Raw genomic sequence first — 18,665 nt, 5'->3', positions numbered from 1 at the left:
TTTTTGACCAAAAAAAAAAAAAAAACCCAGAAAGAAACAAAACTATGTAAATAAAATATAATCATATACGATGTGTCACACAGCAACTTCTGCACTGTAAAAAAATTAAAATAAAATCGTAGTTTTTACTAAATAATTTTGACAGCTGTGGTTGCCAGAATAATTTTGTAAAAAAAAAATTCAGAAAAATCAAAGTTCATCACAAGTAGTTTTCCACAAGCTAAAGTACTGTACATAGTAATATACAAAAGGCACACAGAGTCATTCCTGCAAACACAAAATACCATCATGGTAACACACATGACTAATAATGCAATAAACATTCGTTTAACCACTGAAGATAAGAAAAACCCAAATGACCCAAATTTTGTAACTGACAACAAAAACTATTGAGAAACATGGTTATTTAAACAAAATACTTTCAAATGTGGAGTGTCAAGCAGGGAATTCTGGGAATATCAGTTTTCAGTTTTTGACTGCAAATTATGCGTTGATATGTTCAATTAACAGCATTTTACTGTACAATTACATGGAATGTCTGTTTAGATCTTTTACAGTGTTTCCCTGTATATGGTATAGGAACTTACTGTTAACATATTAATAGTTTTTTTTGTTATTGTTGTTGTTTTTTGTGTTCAACAATACAATACTTACAATAATTTACAGTTAAAATTACACTCATTTTTACAGTGTGGGAATTTCCTTTTACTGTTTTAAACCATAAATTACACAGTAATTCATAGCTGTCACTTCAAAAACCAAACATTTCACAGTATTTTACAGCAAAATTATAATGTTAATAAATTATGCAATGTTTATACTAATGTTTATACTGAGTGACTTGCATTTGTTACAATATTGTAAACTAATTTCCAAAAATATTCAAAAAATAATAAAAAATGGACAAACAAACGCACAGCAGAATGAATTCACTCGTGAAGACATTTGCAGGACATTCCTGAATGAATCAGTGTTTCTGAACAAATTGGCTGAATGAATGATTCAGTGGCTCATTCATAAAGGCACAGTTGTTGCCACCTACTGGCATAACAATGTACCCTGCAGAAAGAATCATTGAAAAATCCCCACTGCTTTTTGCAGACACACACACACACACACACACACACATGTCTGGTTTGTTATCCTTGTGGGGACTCTCCATAGGCGTATTGGTTTTTCTACTGTACAGACCGTATATTCTATTGCCCTACACCAACCCTACCCCTTACAGGAAACTTTGTGCATTTCATTCTGTGTGATTTATTAGCTTGTTTACCCGTGGGGACCTCAATTTAGGTCCCCACCGTGACACGAGTCCCCATGAGTCTGTGTGTATTCAGGTTTAAGTCCCCAGCAGAATAGAAAAACAGGTACACACACACACACACACACACACACAGGTTAAACTTTTTTATTGAGACTTCCCATAGAAATAATGATTTTATACTGTGCCCCTTTCCCAACTCTACCCCTAAACCTACCCCTCACAGAAAACTTTATGCATTTTTCAAAAAACATTTTTTCATTTAGTATAATTTAAACTGTTTTCCTCATGGGGGCCAAACAATGTCCCCACAAGATCAACAATTACTGGTATTACTATCACTGTGGGGACATTTATTTCCCATAATGTAGGGAATACCAGGTACACACACACACACAACAGTTAGATTTGTTCAGATAAAGTCTAGTCTAGATATATTCTTTGGAATGCTTTGCCATTATCTATAAAATCCTCATCAAGCATGGACATTTTTAATATTTGGCTTTAACTTGTTTTACCAGGCTTTCTTCGGCATTTGATTGGTCGGATAACTGTGAATGACATGTTTTATTGTTTTATGTTTTTGGTGTTATGCTATCAGTGTTCTATGTTTTTCTTGTGTTTTAGATTTTATGCTTCTTGTGTACAGCACATTGGGCCATTTCTATGGTTTTGAAAGTGCTTTATAAATAAAATTGAGTTGACTTGAGTATTCGGTGCATGTGTATACAGTAGCTATATTGGCCTAGGCTACATATTGTAAACACTGGGATTGGTCAAAGCCCCTTTAGATACAGTCGTTGGATTAGTCTGTCAGTTTGTCTATGAGTGATATTACAGAAATGTTAAATCCTAACTTCTAGATTAAGCCACAGTGCATGACTTCAATTTCATTGTAGGAGTGGATTTTTTATTTTATTTTTACCACGCAGCGTGAATGCATTCATCAAGCGCGTTCATCTTTTTAACCACAAGATGTCAGCACTTCATAAGTGTTTCCAAAGTCCGGTATATTTCACAGCCTGACTGTATGGCTTCACACAAACCTTTGAAATCATGGATGCGAAATTACGAATGCTACTCCGCTGAAGGTCGGCACGTGTATATTAATGAACTCATGCAGACTTTGCTTGCAAACCTTCCTATGGGGAACGTTTGCCTCATGAGTATGACTTTGGTCGCGCTAATATTGCTTGATGACCTTCCAGTGGCGAAGGCTTGGCCATTGAATATTAATAGACAAGCCTTTGCCATAGTAAGACCCATAAATTCACGATAAGGGACAGTCTGCGCCAACGGGGACAGGTGGGATATTTATCATCATGCTGGAAATCCAGACTTTACGCACTAACAGCCAACATACGCCTTCTGAACCTTCTGCCCGGCTATGAAACAAACACCTAAGATCATATTTACGCTAAATGATGCGGGATGCCTCTGCGGAGGAGCATCTCTGCCTTTGCCTTTGGACATTTTCAGGTCTGCCGTCATCTTTCTGTGAGAAATCTCTCAGAAATCAGTGCAGAGGCTTCTGCATGTTCTGAGTAAATAAAGGTATCGAACGATATTTCCATACCATACAACGATGCTGGAGAAGAGTAAATATAATTTGGTAGACGACTCAGTGGATCAGAGGATTCCTGCTGATAATGATGGGCAGTTCCAGCATGGGCTCACATTCGAGGTGAAGGTAAATATTAGAAAAAAATGCAATTGTTTATTAATTGTGTACTATTTCATTAGTGCACTTGTTACCATGTAACTGCATTATGAGTACTATAATATGTAATTATCTTTGTATATATAATTGGATTGTAAAAACCCATCCCTGTTGAAAAAACCAGCATATGCTGGTTAGGTATGTTTTGATGCTGGGATGCTGGTTTAAGCTGGTCTTTTGCTGGTTTATGCTGGTCCTTTTGCTGGTTTATGCTGGTCATGTGCTGGCAAAGGACCAGCATAAACCAGCAAAAGGACCAGCATAAACCAGCAAAGGACCAGCATAAACCAGCAAAGGACCAGCATAAACCAGCAAAGGACCAGTTTAAACCAGCAAAGGACCAGCTTAAACAGCTTAAACCAGCAAAGGACCAGCATAAACCAGCAAAAGGACCAGCATAAACCAGCAAAGGACCAGCATAAACCAGCAAAGGACCAGCATAAACCAGCAAAGGACCAGTTTAAACCAGCAAAGGACCAGCTTAAACCAGCAAAGGACCAGCATAAACCAGCAAAGGACCAGCTTAAACCAGCATCCCAGCATCAAAACATACCTAACAGCATATGCTGGTTTTTTCAACAGTGATTGTCGATGTAATTATTTTATTAATGTGTAATATTTACATGGACAGTGCAATGTAAGGTTTTATCATTAAGTGGCTAACTGTACATCACCTGTTGCACTGGTATGCATGCAAATCATTGACTTTTTCCCAGAATATACAGTTTATCTTGTGTCAATTGTTTAACCTCTTCTGCTACAGTTCATTGGGAGCCTGGATATTGTGCGACCCAAAAGCAGGATTGAAATATTGGTCGCTATGAGACGAATACGGGTAAGGGTTCCTGAATTTGACAGGTGAAGTATAGGAAATCTTTATAAAGATGCAGACTGTAGACCTTTTTGAAAGAATGATGTATGAATGGCATATCTTGCACACAAATGACTGATTCACAATGTTTTACAATATAATATTACTGGTAATTTGCATATATTATAAATATCTAGGTTAATATATAGTATTATGCATTATAATATTATATATAACATTATAATAATAGTATAATAATAATGTATCATCATAAATAATGAACAGTAATATTATTGACAAAACAAAAATAATAATAATTATTATTAATATTTATCAGTCAAGAACAAAAAATGTTGTAGAAACAACAAAAACAATAATAATTTACTGAAATGACTGAAAAATGACATGTCAGAATGTATTTGTTCGGATTCAAGCTGCATAAACTCCAAAATCTTGTGTAAAACCATCCAAAGAGCATCCTAAACTTCATCTAAGAGTATGTACATATGTTGACATGCTCAATGAAATTCATTTTGATTTGTGACCTAGGCTAGAAGTAGTGCAAACCTTAAATATATCGTCTTCATTTTGCAATACAACATGTCTTTGTGACCATGTTACATAATTCTCAAGAGTTTTTCAAAGCTGTTAATGATTATACATTTTGCTCTGAAGAACTGGTCCTGATAGAGCAACTTTATGCACTCACACTCTGAATTTAGGAAAAATCACATTTATTAGGTCAGGCAGGTGGTTCATGTGTTGGAAGTACCAGTGTAAAGACTGTTCGTTCATGTTTTCTTTTCTTCAAGGGTCCGGTATTTATGAGATTGCACCAGTGTGCTTTCAGCAGCAGCACAATTTAGCTTAATAGACTTTGCTCCATCAAAGAGAATTATGTTTGAGCAATGTTTAGACTTATTTGCACAAGATTTCTCTTCAGGGAACTTTTCCTGTTGACAAATCAGCTGATAAAGTCATTAGTATTTCATAGCACTCAAGTTTTGTTTTTTTAGAAATCACTCTCTGATTTATGTATTTTGAGGAGAACTGAGAGCAGCTGGAGTAACAACAAGCTTCTTAGAAAATAGCTCAACTTGCTAGTGGTCCATGTTAGCATTAATCAAAGCTTCAGATGAAAGAGCGTTCTTTAAACCCAGCCACACTTCAGTATGCCTAGTGCGTTGCCTTTAATCCCACCCCTGTGGAGCTGTTTATTTCCTAGTCTTTGATTTTTCATGCAGTCTGCATCTAACAGAGCTAGCAAGTATTCCAAAAGCAATAGCATCTTCATGGATGGTTGATATCTTGATAAATTTCTTATTAGTGCAAGTTATTTAAGTTTCCAAGAATACAGTATGTTTGATTTGAGATATACATGTTACAATCCATATTTTTCATACTTAATTGTTAATTTATACTGCACATCATGTGGTGACTCCAGTTAACTCTAACCTGATAAATGATGACTTAATTTGTGTTTCATATGTTGTTTTTGCAACAAAAAAATTCAATTAAATAAAACATGACACTTTTTCGGGTCAAAAATGACCCGTTTAGACCTCAATGTAACTTAAAAAAAATGTATAGTACTCTCCTATTTTATACATGAAAACTGGTGTATGCTTAGATGTTTTCACAGTAGCCTCAGGCTTATGTAGAAGCATTTTACTTGGAAATTATATGACTATATCGCCACCTACTGTATATAGTGGTGGTACAGTAGATACATGTATACTGTTACCAGATAAGGACAATGTGACCTGAACATAAAAGGAATATACAAAAATTTGAATTTTTTATTTTATATTTTATTTAAAAAAACATAAAACATATTTTAGGATTTTTTAATTAATGTATTTAGGTTGATTCATTAATGCTTAATTTAAATAAAACTAGTTAATTTATATGTTACCATTTTTAGGTTACAATTTTTTAAGTGTAGGATTTGAGTAATGTTAATGTTTTGATTCATGTTTTAATTTATTCAATCCATCATGTTTTGTATCATTTTCAGTATGAATTTAAAATTAAGAACATCAAGAAGAAGAAAGTCAACCTTATTGTGTCAGTAGATGGTGTCAAGGTGGTTTTACGGAAAAAGAAAAAGGTGAGGTGTTTTGTCCTTGTAATTTTTCTGATGTTGTATATGTTGTGCAATTAATTTTGTATATACAATTAATTATAAACATATTTCTTGACTAAAAATATGCTAAATATGTATGTTAGAAATTTGACTATAGCTGGGATGAAAGCCAAATGACACTGGCCCAGGACCCCATTTTCAGGTAATTCAACCACATTTTGTTTACATAGAAAGCTGACTTCTAATTTTGCTTGTGACTGGAGTGACATGGCCTGTGGGGGTTTGATGACATTTATCATTGTGTCACATCAAAATCATTTGGCTCTGTGAGCCGCAACAAGAAACAGAATATCTTTGAAATCCCCATAGCAACAACCAGTCTCCAGTGCACATAAACGTCTCAGAGACACTGCGTCCCCTAGAGGGCGCTATGGGGAATGCCTCTGGCATGACCAGTGTCTGAAGCATGAGTCTAAACACAACAATGAACTTGACACTGACAGGCGGCAGCCTGTGACATCACAACTGGTGCACTTCTTGTCTGAAGGAGATGTACGCACAAATGCCTGAAGCATGGCAAAGGGACGCAGCATATCGTTCCCTATTCTAAGGGAACCATGGTTACATGCGTAACCTGAGATGTTTCATTTCGAAAGGGAACTCACGATGCATCCCCTTCTCAATAACGGAGGCCTCAACAGTAGAGAAGAAGCCCAACTACATTCTTAATCAGGCCAGTGTCCAAGGAGGCTCACAGAGAGCCTAACACTCAGAGCTAACTGGAGTTGAGGCCTAAATATACCACCTCTTAAATGAGAAGCAGCCTAGCAACACTCCACACTAAGGTCAGTAGCCAAGGAGGATCCCAGAGAGCCTAACAACTTAGCAGGTTACACTTTATTTCGATAGTCCACTTTAGACATTCTATTAACTATAAGTAACTTTGTAACTACATGTCAACTAATTCTCATTAATTTGCAACTACATATCTACTAACTCTCAGAGTAGACTGTTAGGGTAGGTTTAGGGTTAGTAGAATAAGTTGACAAAGAAAGTGGTAGAAGTTATTAAGCAGACAGTCTACTAATACTCTACTAACTGCTAGTTCACATGTAGTTGCAAAGTTACTTACTGTTAATAGAATGTCTAAAGTGGACTATCGAAATAAAGTGTTACCACTTAGCATACTACCCTACCACCTAGCCGAGCTCTAGGAGCGGAAGCTTCAGTATGAATGACTCTTCAAATCAAGAGAAGAGCTAACAATGCCCCACGCTCAGGATATCTTCTAAGCAGGCTCACAAGGAGCCTACTACTCATCATTTATCTTTGAGTGGAGCTCTGGGGAGAGGAGGCCTCAACAAGAGGAGACCTAACAACACTCGCAGTATCCAAGGAGGCTCACAGAGAGCCAACTCAACTTGGAAAACCTGTGCTGGTTAAGAACAAACAAGGGTCTAACACAGATAGAAAGGTCACAAAGCACCCTGCGCGTGTCCTTACCATAAACATGGATTTTAGAGAATGCAGGAAACGCATTTTAGCATGACAACACTCTAAAGCTTGAGGAGGCCTAACTAGGCCCCATGCTCAGGACATCTTATAAGAGTCTCACAGAGAGCCAACAACTCACAGATGCTGCCCTAGTAGAGCTCTGGCGAGTGGAGGCCTCAATGAAGATAACTCTCTGTAGCGAGAGGAGGCCTGGCAATGATTGCAGCAGATGGCCAAGCTCTAGGAGTGGAGGCCTCAGCATGACAACTCTCTAAAACGAGAGGAGGCCTAAATACGCCCCACGCTTAGGACATCTTGTAAGGAGGCTCACAGAGGGTAAACTACTCACAGATGCTGTCCTAACAGAGCTATCGTGAGCGGAGGCCTCAATGAAGATAACTCTCAGTAGTGAGAGGAGGCCTGATGACGCTCGCAGTAGATGGCCAAGCTATAGGAGCGGAGGCCTCAGGATGGCGACTTTCTAAAATGAGAGGAGGCATAACTACGCCCCACGATCAGAAATCTTGTAAGGAGGCTCACAGAGAGCCAACAACTCACAGATGCTGTCCTAGCAGAGCTCTGACGAGTGGAGGACTCAATGAAGATAACTCTGTAGTGAGAAGAGGTCTAATGATGCTCACAGTAGATGGCCAAGCTCTAGGAGTGGAGGCCTCAGCATGACGACTCTCTAAAATGAGAGGAGGCAAAACTACTCCCCACGCTCAGGACATCTTGTAAGCAGGTTCACAGAGAACCTACAACTTATATATGCTGTTCTAGCGGAGCTCTGGTGAGCAGAGTCCTCAATAAAGATAACTCTCTGTAGCGAGAGGAGGCCCGACGACGCTCTTAGTAAATGGCCGAGCTCTAGGAGTGGAGGCCTCAGCATGACTACTCTATAAAACGAGAGGAGGTCTAGCTATGCTCCATGCTCAGGACATCTTGTAAGGAGGCTCACAGAGGGCCTACAACTCACAGATGCTGTCTTAGCAGAGCTCTAGCGAGCGGAGGCCTCAATAAAGATAACTCTCTGTAGCGAGAGGAGGCCTGATGATGCTCGCAGTAGATGGCCGAGCTCTAGAAGCTGAGGCCTCAACATGACAACTCTCTAAATCGAGAGGAGACCTAACTTTGACCTATGCTCAAGACATCTTTCAAGGAGGCCCACAGAGAGCCTACAAACCACCAATACTGTCCTAGCAGAGGTCTGGGGAGCAGAGACCTCAATAAAAATAACTCTCTGTCGCAAGAGGAGACCTGACAACACTCGCAGTAGTCAGGGAGGCTCACAAAGGGCCTAACAACTTAGCAAACTGCCAGGCCGAGCACTAGGAGCAGAGGTCTCAAAATGACGACTCTCTTAGATGAGAGGAGACCTAACTACTTCCCATACTCAGGATATCCTGCAAGGAGGCTGACAGAGAGCCTACAACTCGCACTTGCTAGATTATATCTGGGCTCATAGGTAACCCTACCTAAAAGCAGTGGCCAAGGAGGCTCAGAAAGCCTAACAACTCCGCACCACTGTGTGATGGAGCTCTGTGGATGGAAGTCTCAGCATAACAACTCTATAAGATTAGATGATGCCTATCTACATCCTACACTCAGAACGGCTTACCAGGGAGGCTTACAGAAAGCCTAATGACTTGATGATGCTATCAGAGCAGAGCTCCTTACTGAACCTGCCATTCAGCAGAACATAAAAACCCAAATGGCCAGGTCAGAGCCTTAAATGAGGACACATTTCCAACTATTATGGAATCTCTTACAATCTCTCTGCCTCAGCATGAAGATCAAAGGAAACACAGAGGGCTCACAGGGACAGGCGGTATGTACAGACAGAAATACTTTTCAACAAAATCTGTCTCATGCAGCCAAAACGGATCTAATCTGTCATTGGTGCAAGCTATAACTTTAATAATAATAATAACAGCACTTTTCTGTCTCTAATTCCTCAGAATTAGACATATTAACAACAATAATGTTATTTGAGTCACCAAGAGGAGACAAAAAAGGAAAACTTCCGGTTTGACTTGTCCGTGCTCTGCCTACAACCCTTGCGCTTAGTCCCGCCTCACCGTAATGGCGGTCGTGGAACCCAACCGCGGGGTGCAGTCACTCAACTCTCATCCCTCAAGAGAGAGCCAAGCCCAGTTGGAGCCAATTATTGGAACCGCATCGCACAAAAGCGTGCGATTTAACCTCAACTGTGCTCGTTCAAACGACAGATTCTATCACTCTGAAAAGAATCATATGACAACAGACGTGAATGCATCACTATAAGTGCCTTATAGAGAGCCAAACGCACTCGTACAAATTCTAACTACTATCCCTCAGGACAGAGCAGAACGGAAAGAGTTCCTTACCTGTCTCTTGTAGTCAGTCTCAGGAATGCATCATACTTAGTGCATTCAGCTAGTTCGAAGAGAAGACAGCATTCCACCCAAAAGCGTGTTCCACATCCCTCGAGAATAGGGACGGCGTGAATGGAGCTTTCATTGAGTAATCCTTTCAATGCACGCATTCTGCTCCTTCAGGAGCTAAATGTGTGTGCTCCTAATTTATTACAAAATGTTATGTTTTAAAATGCTCCTAATGTATTTCACAGGTGCCCTTTTATACCGTCGGCCGCACCAGTTGTGACATCATAGGCTGCCGCCTGCCAATGTCAAGTGCATTGTCGTATTTAGACTCATGCTTCAGACACTGGTCATCCCACATTCCCCATAGCACCCTCTAGGGGACGCAGCACAAGTTCCCTTTCGAAAGGGAACACACTGTTTAGCTGTAACATCATCAGTGTTAACTAGTGTCAGTCCACTTTAGTTTTATTGTATTAAAGCAATGTCCAATACCAACATGATCATTCTGAAATGGATCAATTTCTAGAGTTTTAGCTGGACACTATTGTAATATTTACTGTTGTATTCCAAAACCTGTTGTAATATCAAAATCTACACAGAATGTATTTCTGTTATGCTTTATGACGTCAAAGGGACCAAGTCAGTGAAGAACGTGTTGGCCTTGTTGTTGCCATGGCAATGAGACAGTTTTAAGGTCAATTGCTGCAGCTCATTAATCTTTTTTTTTTCTTTTCAGAATATTTTACGTCTCACATGACTCACAGGACCTGAAGATATTCAGTTACATAGCAAGAGACAAGAAAAGCAATGTGTTCCGCTGTAATGTCTTCAAATCAAAGAGAAAGGTAAACATCACCATAATACAGGAAACCCACCAGACATTTGATCAAATTTGCACAAATACATGTATGTTAATAATATTGATTGATTGCCCAGGAATGGAAATGGAAAAATGGAACATCTTAGCGGAGGATTAATTCAGCTGGAGATCAATTATTTAGTTGTCCTATTAATTATCAGACGATTTAAAGTAAACTGGGTTTAACACTAAAGATGGCCTGCTGGTCCAGGACCAATGTGAGAGAGTTTCAGACCATCTGATGGAATAGTCAATGGATCAGTGCTGTGTTTTATATATAGATTAGGGCTGGGTGGTATGACGGTATATATCATTACCGTGAAATAAAGTGTTTATCGTTAGAAATTTTGCTATATTGTGTATTCTGCGATATGCAAATATATCTGCATAACATAGTACTGCTTAAACATTATACACCTTTTGAGTGCTAAGGAAACATGCATGAATGAGAAAATAATGCAGATAAACGCAGAAGCGCGTGCACTGAAAGCCCCTCTCTCAACAGCATGCGATCGCGAAAACAGATCTCTTTCATGTTTTATTGTGCTTGAATGGCCAAATACACACACAGTAATGTCATAATGCCCGTCGTGTGGAGTATTCAAGTAAACACTGTTCGTTATATGTTAAATAAATGTAAAACAGTTGAGTGAAAACTGGATATGTTTCAGTATATTGGATCCGTGCAGTCGGTCTTAATGGGACAGCAGCCTTATTTACCTGCTGCTGTCTGTCATTATTAATGTTAATCATGTTTGACTGATACAGTGAAGGCTATGCAGTGTTTTATTTATACACATTATTCAATTTCTGTAATATTTCTTACATGTTAAATAAACCTAGCCTACTGTAGCTGAATAAATTAAAAGTTTATTTCATATTTATTTGTTCTGTAGTGCTTGTAATTTGCTTCTCTTTCTTAATTCTAATAACAAAAATAAAATAAAAATAGCTATATCGAGGTACATATCATTATCGTGAAATAAAATTTCTTATAACATGAAATAAAATTTTGGTCATATCGCCCACCCCTACACTCTAAAAAATGCTGGGTTAAATACAACCCAGTGCTGGGTAAAATAGGGACAAACCCAGCAATTGGGCTGTTTTGACCCACCGGTTTGGTAAATGTTTAACCCAACCTTCTGGTTAGTAACCCAACCGCTGGGTCAAAACAACCCAATTGCTGGGTTTGTCCCTATTTTACCCAGCACTGAGTTGTATTTAACCTAGCATTTTTTAGAGTGTAATATAGATTACCATATTATTCGATAGATTAGGTTTTAGATCTGTAAAATGTTTTGATGTTTTTAAAAGAAGCATTTATTTGATCCAAAATACAGCACAAACAGTAATATTGTGAAATGTGGGGGCGTGGTTATGACTCCGAACTAGGCGCACGCTTTTCTGTGAGCTCCTGGCATTGTTCGTTTAAAATCCTGAATACCATCCTCTTTATTCACCAACACGATTTAAATTTGTTTTATTAACTCTTCGTGGTGATTTAAAAATCAAGATGCTGTCAAAAAAATGCAAAGATAAGCCAAAACTGGACTCTTCTCCAGTCGTGGAACATGACGCTGAAGAGGATGCTAGTAGCATTAGCTCATCAGATACCGTATGCAGCGCACCTCACTTGTGCCAACGCTTGCCAAAAGTTGGATGTGATTCAAAAACTGGATCTAATGAGAAGTGATTTTGCCACAAAGCTTGATAGAGTTCTAAACGCGATACAGGATGTTAAAAAGGATGTAAGAGACTTCTCCGGGCACATATGGCCGAAGAGCGCATTAGCAACGTAGAAGACGCGGTTAATTCAGAAAAGAGCAAGTTGGAAGAAGCAGCTAAGCACATTGCTTTTCTCACACGCAAGCTTGACGATCTTGAAAACCGTTCGCGGAGATCGAATCTCAGGTTGGTTAATCTTACCGAAAAGTGGAAAATCCAGATGCAGTTGCCTTCCTGGAAAAATGGCTGCTTGAAATGCTGGGTCCCGAAACCTTCCCTGCTCCGCCTGTTATAGAGAGAGCGCACAGGCTACCTGGTAGGCCACAATCCAATCGATCATCTCCAAGAGTGCTGATCATGAAGTTTCTGAACTTTCAAAATAAAGTCCGAGTGATGCGTGCTGCCGGGACTAAAGGCAGAATTATGTATGGTGGACAAGAGGTCAAGTTTTTCCCGGATTTATCTGCGGAGTTGCTTTGTCAGAGGAGACATTTTGACTGTGTTTACTATGGACTAGTTTACCCTGCCAAATTATGTCTGACAGTTGAAGGACCGACCCGTGAGTTTGAAGACCCGTCTGATGCCGAAAATTTCATACAGGGAATACAGAGTGCAGCTGAAGCATAAAGGACTTTAAGGGAAGTTTGTCAGTTTTCCCTGTTTAAAAATGCCCAGCCGAAATGATAGTTTTTCACTTTTGATATGCAGAGGCTTTGTTTTCTGTTGGGTATAATGTGGTTATTCTCATTATTTCTGTAATGACAGTAGCCAATGTGGTAGTGAATAAGAGAATTAGATGCATTGTAAATGTCTATTTTCTTTGAAGAGTTCAACTATATAATTTGAAAGACCTTTCTGGGGTGAATGTCCATAAATCCATAGAGTGATGCCAGGAGTTTCACACAATTCCAATTAGTTTTTCTTTTTCTTTTTAGCTAATCGCTTAGTTTTCTTTAACTGCTCCCTTTTTGATATTGGATCAGTGTTGGGACATAACTGTATCCCAAGGTGTTAAAGTGGGGAGGGCAAAGGGGTCAGGCTGTCTTTATCGGATGGACAGCTAAGGTAATTTGTTCATGGCAGGTTTTTGAGTTATTATTTTGGTCTTGTTTTTTTTAATAATTACACCTTAGTCGGGCAGATCTTTTGGTTAACTTCCACATCAAAATATTATTTGATAAACATGTGTGTATATAAAGATGTACAATCTATCCTAATTTAAAGAAAATCTCACAAAATAAGCTGAAGTTCACCTCTTGGAAAGTTAGGGGGTGATCAGAATGGTTAAGCTTAAACAAGTTATGGCAAGGATTAAACAACTGGAATCTTCCATAGTATTTTTACAGGAGACTCATTTACTCAAAGAAGAGCTATTGAAGGTGCAAAGACGATGGCCAGGTCAAGTCTTGGCTTCATGTCATTCTTCTCATTCCAGAGGGGTTATGTTGTTGATCCATAAGTCCGCACCATTTTTAGTAAATAATAGTATTACAGACAAGGCCGGTAGATATTTGATAGTACAGGGAACCTATATGAGTAAAGTTTTTAATCTGGTTAATATTTATGGCCCAAAAGAGGATAACCCAATGTTTTTTGAAAATCTTTTTATGCTGCTAGCCTCTCTTCCAGGTATAGTTATAATAGCTGGTGACTTTAACTGCACTCTGGACCCGCTGCTTGACCGCTCTTTGGGACTGGATAGCTCTCACTCTCAAAGCAGAAAAAAAATTAAACAGTTAATGAAAGATTTAAATTTATTTGACCCCTGGAGAACATTAAATCCATCAAAAAAGGAATATTCTTGTTTTTCATCATTGTCTAAAACCTCTTCACAAATAGATTATTTCTTAATTCCAATTTCTTTACTTCCGAATATAGACAGCTGTATATATGATAGTGCTCTTGTGTCAGATCATTCTCCTACTTCATTATTTTATATAGATTAAAAATTAATAAAAGGTTCCCCTAGATGGCGCCTACATCCTAATTGGCTGCAAAACCCTGACTTCATTAAATTTGTTGGTGAACAAATAGACTTGTATTTTGCTACAAATACTGATCAGACTTCTGCGACTATTAGATGGGAAGCCTTTAAGGCATATATTAGGGGCCAAATGATTGAGTATACTAGCTCTAAATTTAATACATTTAAACAAAAGATGATTAATTTGGATACTGAAATCAGAGATTTAGAGAAGTTAATAAATATAGATAAATCCAAACAACTTAAAAAAAATGATTAACCCTTAAAGCGGAGTATGAGGAACTTTCCACATTAAAAGCTGAAAATAGTGTATTAAGATTGAAATAAACTTATTATGACCAGGGCGAAAAACCCACCAAATTGTTAGCCTGGCAGCTTAAGAAATTAATTTCAGAAAGATCCATTATTGAAATTAGGAATGAAAAAGGGGTAATCACGACAGATCCTGGTGAGATTAATGATACTTTTGTCTCATTTTATAAATCTCTATATCAATCTGAATTTCCTACAAGTCTCTCTAATCAGAATAACTTTTTAGATGGATTGGATTTCCCCTTTATCACTGAAGAAACAAGACCTGAGCTTGATAGGGAACTAGAATTGGAAGAGGTTTCTAATGCTATTCTTAGTGTGAGGGGTGGTAAAGCGGCGGGTCCGGATGGGCTTCCAATTGACATTTTATAAGGAATTTAAAGGGGTCATATGATGTGATTTCAATTTTTCCTTTCTCTTTGGAGTGTTACAAGCTCTTTGTGCATAAAGAAGATCTGTAAAGTTGCAAAGACTAAAGTATCAAATACAGAGATATTCTTTATAAAAGTTAAGAGTCAACCACACCTACCTAAAACGGCTCGTTCTAACACGCCCCCACGTCTACGTCACGATGCCGCCGCTCACTCAAGTCGGCCTCCGCTCACTCTAAGCCTCCGGCCTCTGCTCACTCTAGCCCGCCGTGTGTGACGCTGTGTCTTGTGAAAGCGAAACTACTTTGTTTGGTCTTCCAAAAGAGGACACGACTAGAAATCAGTGGTTAAGTTGTATTTACAACACTGTTCCAGAACAGTTCAACCCAAATATTCTGATGTGTCCAGCGCATTTTATGGAGGACTGTTTCCTGATCCTGGTAGAGTAGACTACTGTTCTGACTCAAAGACTGTAAGTACGTTTTTTATATTTAAAGAATTTGCCACTGACGATTCATACGCGAGTTTTGAGCAGTGTAGAGTAGCGTTTGTAGTTTATAATTTCTCCGATTACAAATGCAAACATGGTTTTATGTTTACGTGGCGTGATGTAATGCAACGCATAAAAAGACAGTATAGGTCATTATAATCCGTAATTATGTCCCCACTGGATGCAACAAATGCCTCGTTTATAATGGGTTTTAATGTTTTTGTCTCGTCGTTCTGGCGGGAACATGGCATCACATTATGGTAAGGGGCGTAACATTTCCACTTCGAAACCACCGGAGCTCTCAAAAAGAGCAGGCTGGACCCTCCCGGGGGGTACCACCGTCGGTCATCCGACGTGACGTCGAGAGTGACCGACTGAAAGGGAATGTCTCGGTTACGTATGGTAACCCTCGTTCCCTGAAGGAGGGAACGGAGACGTCACGTCCCGTCGCCACAGCTCCTGTACCACCGCTGAGCGGCTGGGTCACCGGCTCGGCTCCTCAGCGAAAACCTGAATATGCGCTGCATCTGCTGCCTACTTATACTCACACTGTGATCAGCAGTAGCTGGATGCAATAATCGCATGCCAATGTGCATTGGCTCGTTTAGTTTACACTCAAAGTAGATTGGTCCCTCTAAGCGAGATCCCAATTTCGCCGGTCATCCGACGTGACATCTCCGTTCCCTCCTTCAGGGAACGAGGGTTACCATACGTAACCGAGACGTTCTCTAGTGAAGCCGCTGTGCCTTAGTTACATGTTGAAAGATTGGCCACAAAAGGCTTGACACTTGACAGCTTTTTATATTCAGCACCCCTTAAAGAACTAAAAAAAGGACAGATAATCCATTTGTAAAAATACTATTGTAATCTGGTACGAAGCCCATAAATATCTTGAAGACCTCCCAGTGCTTTCCCGTTTTTCATGATCATTTCAGCCCAGCTAAAAAGGATATGGGGTTCAAATTGTGGATGAATAAGGGCATGATTAGTGTCACGAATTCAGTCCATGGACTTCCGTTTATTCACCACCAGAGGTCACCCTTTCCATTTCATTGACTCTCGCACAACACAAACTGTTGTATAGCACCCCGGACTACATATCCCATCATTCTTTGCACGATTTGCACACTGCACTGATTGCACACAGCTGTTTCTAATCACCTCACTCACTATATAACACCCACTCTAACCACATTTCTCGGCTGAGTATTTTTTAGCCTGTACCCCTTTCCGAGTCTCCGTGTTTTCCTTGTTTCGGCTTGCCTGTTTTTGCGGTTTCTGATCTTTGCCTGTTTTCTTGGATTTCTCCCTCTTGTCTCGCCCCTGTGATTCTGTCTGCTGATCGGTGACCTACGCTAGCCCTGTGACTATTCTTGTGCTTTGCCCGCCTTATACCTGTTTGCCAGTGTTTTGACCCCGCCTGTTTACCACGTCTCTTAAATAAAGCCTGCAGATGGATCCACATGTCTCACGTCTTGTCAGCCCCGTTACAATTAGATTGAAAGATTTGTAGGAAGATAATATATTAATGTCATTTGATGATCTTGTAGCGAAATTTCACATACCTCAGAAACACTTTTTTAAGTATTTGCAACTCAGTAGTTTTATTTTTACACGTTTAAAGAATTCTACATAACTCCCCCCAATGTCGATAACATTCACATTGCAAGATTGCTACATTAAAGGACGGATTAACCAATTGTATAACATACTAAGAGGAAATCATAAAGAAATCTCTGAAAATAAAAGACAAGCATGGATCCAAGATATAAATATGGATATTTAATTAGATGACTGGAATACAATTAGTTTAAATGCACAAACACAAACTTTGAACTCTCGGTTGAGACTCTTACAATATAATTGGGTAATGAGAACTTATATAACCCCTGTAAGATTAAATAAATTTAACCCTAATATCCCTGATCTGTGTTTTAAATGCAATAAGCTTCAAGGTACATTTGTCCATTGTGTGTGGGAATGTCCTGTATTATGTGTATTGAGTATGTATGAAGACGATTGCTCTTTGTCCACTAAAGAAAGAAAGTTGGTGGATTTGTGTCTATTACAAGCAAGACGTTCTATTGCCCTGTGCTGGAAAAATACCAATTGCCCTTCCATTGGACTATGGCTGAAAAACTTAATAACATGTTTGGCTCTTGAAAAACTTACATATGTAATAAGAAAGAAACCCTTTGAATTGTTTTATATCTGGGAGGTGTCTTTGAACTTTGTTAAAAATTTAGATATTGAAGATGCTTTAGATGTGTGAAGTTATGGATTTTTTTTAATCTATATTTTATTTATTTTCATTTTTGTTTTTTTTAACCTGTCTGGGGTAAGTTGTGGGGAAGGATGTTGTGTTTTTTGTAAAAACTCAATAAAGATATGTTATACAATATTGTGAAATGTTTTTACATTTGAAAATAAATGTTCTATTTGAATTTATTTTAAAATTAATGTATTAGCCAATTCTCCAGTCTTCAGTGTCACATGATCCTTCAGAAATTATTCTAATATTCTGATTCTCTGCTTAAGAAACATATATTCTTATGTAATTAATAATCTGTAATATATATATATATATATATATATATTATTGCAAAAAAACACACATTTAATCAAAGATGCCAACATTTCTAGCAAATATAAAAACTGCTAAAACAAATTATGTATTTTCTTCCTCTAAATCCACACAAAAATTCTATCAGCTTTGATATTAATGATCTAACTACCATTTTATGACAATTCTAAGTAATGCTGTTGCAAACTTTGTCTCGTGGGCTATTTTTAACCTGCAACAGATTAGCCGTTTTCTACAGAAAAAGAAATTGATGATGGCATAAGCTGCTCGATATAAGTCTCATTGGCTTGGGTTTTGTTCACAGCACAAGGGCCCATCTGAAATAAACTAATCCTTCATTTTGACAGCACCACTATAATGTGGAATTGACTTATGAATGTAATGTTCTCCCTCTCTCACTCACTCCTTCCATTTTCCTTATATCTGTCATTCTTTTACTATGAATCACTTTTCCTCTCTCAAAGGTGAATTAATTTTTATGTCTCTCACAGTACAGCTTTTTAGTCCTATATCAAATGAGAATCTACAGGCATTTACCTGCATGTGGAAAAGCATGTTTGATATGTTCAATAAACCCTGGTTGCTTAAAGATCTACCGT

General features: G+C 38.5%; 1 protein-coding gene across 2 annotated transcripts in view; it reads left to right on the top strand.

Moving 5' to 3' along the window:
• The first annotated feature begins 2,478 nt into the window (after window positions 1-2,478).
• Window positions 2,479-18,665, top strand: part of nos1apb (nitric oxide synthase 1 (neuronal) adaptor protein b) — a 28,510-nt gene continuing 12,323 nt past the window's right edge. For both annotated transcript variants that reach the window (XM_016245041.1, XM_016245040.1), the window contains exons 1-5: window positions 2,479-2,954; window positions 3,748-3,819; window positions 5,813-5,905; window positions 6,025-6,083; window positions 10,475-10,583. In XM_016245041.1, coding sequence (XP_016100527.1) covers window positions 2,850-2,954; window positions 3,748-3,819; window positions 5,813-5,905; window positions 6,025-6,083; window positions 10,475-10,583 — 438 coding nt within the window. In that variant the 5' untranslated portion in view covers window positions 2,479-2,849. The remainder of the gene's footprint in view (window positions 2,955-3,747; window positions 3,820-5,812; window positions 5,906-6,024; window positions 6,084-10,474; window positions 10,584-18,665) is intronic.

Source organism: Sinocyclocheilus grahami, unplaced genomic scaffold (genome assembly GCF_001515645.1).
Source record: "Sinocyclocheilus grahami isolate Dianchi unplaced genomic scaffold, SAMN03320097.WGS_v1.1 scaffold742.1, whole genome shotgun sequence".
Lineage (NCBI taxonomy): Eukaryota > Metazoa > Chordata > Actinopteri > Cypriniformes > Cyprinidae > Sinocyclocheilus > Sinocyclocheilus grahami.
The sequence above is the reverse complement of the archived record's forward strand: the minus strand, read 5'-3'. Positions and strand labels throughout refer to the sequence as shown.